We start from the raw sequence: 2,837 nt of genomic DNA on the forward strand, positions 1-2,837 counted from the left end.
TTGTTCTTAATCTATAGTAGTGAAATCGTGAATCAAGTGCATGTCTGGGTATAAGGGTTTTGGATTCTAAATATGTTCATTAAAAATTTAAATTGATTTATGAGGAGAAGATGGTTATTAAAAATAAGTTTTTAACTTATTTGTGTTATTCTCTGACCGCACCCCCAACCATCTTCTGCTCATATATATTATCCAACTATCTTTTCATAATTTTAAATTGGTTTAACATTATTACTGTTATTATGCTATTAACTCTAGGGACCAGGGTTGGATTTCGGCTGTGGCAGATAATTATTTTTTGTTATACTGTAGCTGTGAGTCAACCCTGTGGGTTCTGGAGCCCTCTTGGGTCCCACCCAGCCTCATAAATTGGTTACCCTTAATTGGGAAAAAAATCTGACTGGTGAGCGCGATACTGAAAAAATCACCTCCTTGTATAATTGCTGTTCTAAAAACTGTGCTTCCTTTCAAAGTACTGAACCCATGACCTTTCATAGTGTTAACGTTTTTGCAGTGACCAGAGTTGGGTAACTATGATACTAATAGCTAATGTTGCCATGGATACAATATTTATTTATCAATGGTTCATTCATGAATAAGGGTCGTATCCATAGCAACTTTATCTATTAGTTTTAGCTATAGTTAATTTTTGCCCATCTCTGGTTGTGACCAATACTCACTTTTGTTTACTGTTATACTTAATCTCTAAAAAAATTTAAATTTATTTATAAGATATTTATAGTTTATTATATCATGTAAGAAACACTTATTGCTATTGCAATATCCTTAGAGAGGAGGTGGAAAGAGTTTCCACTCAACTCATTACCCTGAGGAGTTGAACTTGCTCCAGCCGTCAGGAGGAAAGTGGATAGAAATGGCTGGAAGCAATATGCTGTGGGAGGAAAGTAGAGGTATCAACCATGCTACTCATATAATTATCTCATTGGCCACACCCTACGACAGCGTAGCCATTGAAGCCGTTAACCAAAAGACCAGGGACTGGATCTTTGCCTGTGCGTTACCATCTGCCGTTGATGGTGTAAAAATATGGTAAGAGATGAATGTTTTTAATTACTGTACTTTTCTTATCCTGATTTTAAGTATTTCAACATAATTCAAATAATTCACAGCCGGTAATGACATTTTATTGGTATGTATTATATATTGTATATAAGGATGATGATTGGGGTGAAACACACGGTAAGTGTATAAGTTTTTAATGTTCTATCTGTGCCGATCTTGTTGATCTTCTACTTGGTTATACAGACAAGAAACAATATTTTTTTTTTTTCGGTTGGCTTTACAGACCTTGTAGATCTTTGGCCGCCCGAACCAGTCTTCTCTACGCCTGCCTATCTTGGGCTTCTGCCGGCAAATCGGAAAGCAGCTCTTTTTCATATTTGTCGATTCAGTCTATCCATCTGTTTTTTGTCCTCCCCCGTGGTCTCTTGCCAACTATACTGACATTCATTGTTGTGTAGAGACGTCCTGATGGATTGCTTCAAGCCACATGTCCTACCCATCTTATACTCCTTGCCTTCACATCATGAGATATTGACAGATCAGTTTCTGCAAACAGTTCACTTTTAGTTCTTCTCCTCCGTGTGTTAAGGCTCTTATCCCTGATCGATTCTGTAATTGTACATAGGACTTTCCGTTCAAATCTCTCGATTCTGCTTTCTAGGGTACCTGTTAGAGCCCAGGTCTCGCAGATGTATATCAGAGCTTATAAACAGTGAAGTCAAAGAATGAAGGTTACTCACTTATTAACCATGCTGAAAGTTTTTGGTAATCTATGTTATAACCCTGTTCATTTAATTGTTCATAAACTGTATCGTTTATTTTTGAAACTTTTTTAGAAATTGCACTCTGCAATAAAATATTAAAAAAATTATGTTAAATATTGAAATGAATTTGTTGTTATTTTAATTACTATTTAGAAGTTTAGTCCGCCTTGATGACCTTTTTTGAGTCATTGTTATTTAATGCATTTTTCTTGTTTAAATAAAAGACATAAATGTAATTTGAATTTGAATTTTAACACCACTATCCATATTTATGTGAATTGAGTTAGGTTTTAGGTTATGGAGTACTAGTTTCATGACTAATAATTAAGTATTGAATTAAATATAGTAAAAATAAATGAGTAAATTTTGATTAAACTGAATTAGAATTAAAATAAAAGTCAGCTCTTCTTGGTCAGATTTGAACTGACACTGCTGCAGTTGTGAGGCTGCTAGGGTGATGCCTTAACTCCCTCAGCTCTAAATGTCCTCTGCTGTTGGCCCTTTAAGACCTCAGTAATATATTCTTCAGGCTTTTTAAGTTCGATTTCAAATATATTCATCTCTATCATAATTTAATATTAACATCTTTAAAGTGAATGTTTATTTTCTCCTGGATTTTTGTAGCAAACAAGGTATCAACTTATCATCAAAGGGAAAGATATCACCGCCTTATCATTGGATGAAGAGGAAGTCAGCGATTATCTGTCTTTCACAACTTCGTAGGCAGAACTTCACACACCTTGTCATTCGGACTCTTCCTACATGGGAAAAGGTTACTATTTCTTTTTCTATTTTAATGCTAATTTTGGTAGATTTTAGCCCTATGTTTCGTGTATTTTCTTTTTTTAGTTTAGGTTCATAGACGATTTAAATATCTTTCAGATGACCTTTGGGTAAGTCCCAAGAGATAAATATTTAAGTAAACTAATTAAAAGGGACTGGGTTTTCATGGGAACCTATCCGAAATACTTTTAAATAAAAATATGGCTACAAAGTACAATACTCCGTCTATCTTTGATAATACTGGTCTAATTTATGTATATATTTTTT

The 2,837-nt window shown here is 34.3% G+C and overlaps 1 protein-coding gene across 1 annotated transcript in view; it reads left to right on the forward strand.

The window, feature by feature from the left end:
- The window catches only part of PGAP1 (GPI inositol-deacylase), a gene marked incomplete in the record, with an annotated part of 49,588 nt that overhangs the window by 5,429 nt on the left and 41,322 nt on the right, over window positions 1-2,837 (forward strand). Inside the window, 2 exon segments of the mRNA XM_067049340.1 lie at window positions 791-1,050; window positions 2,412-2,559. Of these exon segments, the coding sequence (XP_066905441.1) occupies window positions 791-1,050; window positions 2,412-2,559 (408 nt within the window).

This window comes from Halyomorpha halys, unplaced genomic scaffold, assembly GCF_000696795.3.
Source record: "Halyomorpha halys isolate HHAL.00 unplaced genomic scaffold, Hhal_1.1 Scaffold141.1, whole genome shotgun sequence".
In the NCBI taxonomy this organism is placed as follows: Eukaryota; Metazoa; Arthropoda; class Insecta; order Hemiptera; family Pentatomidae; genus Halyomorpha; species Halyomorpha halys.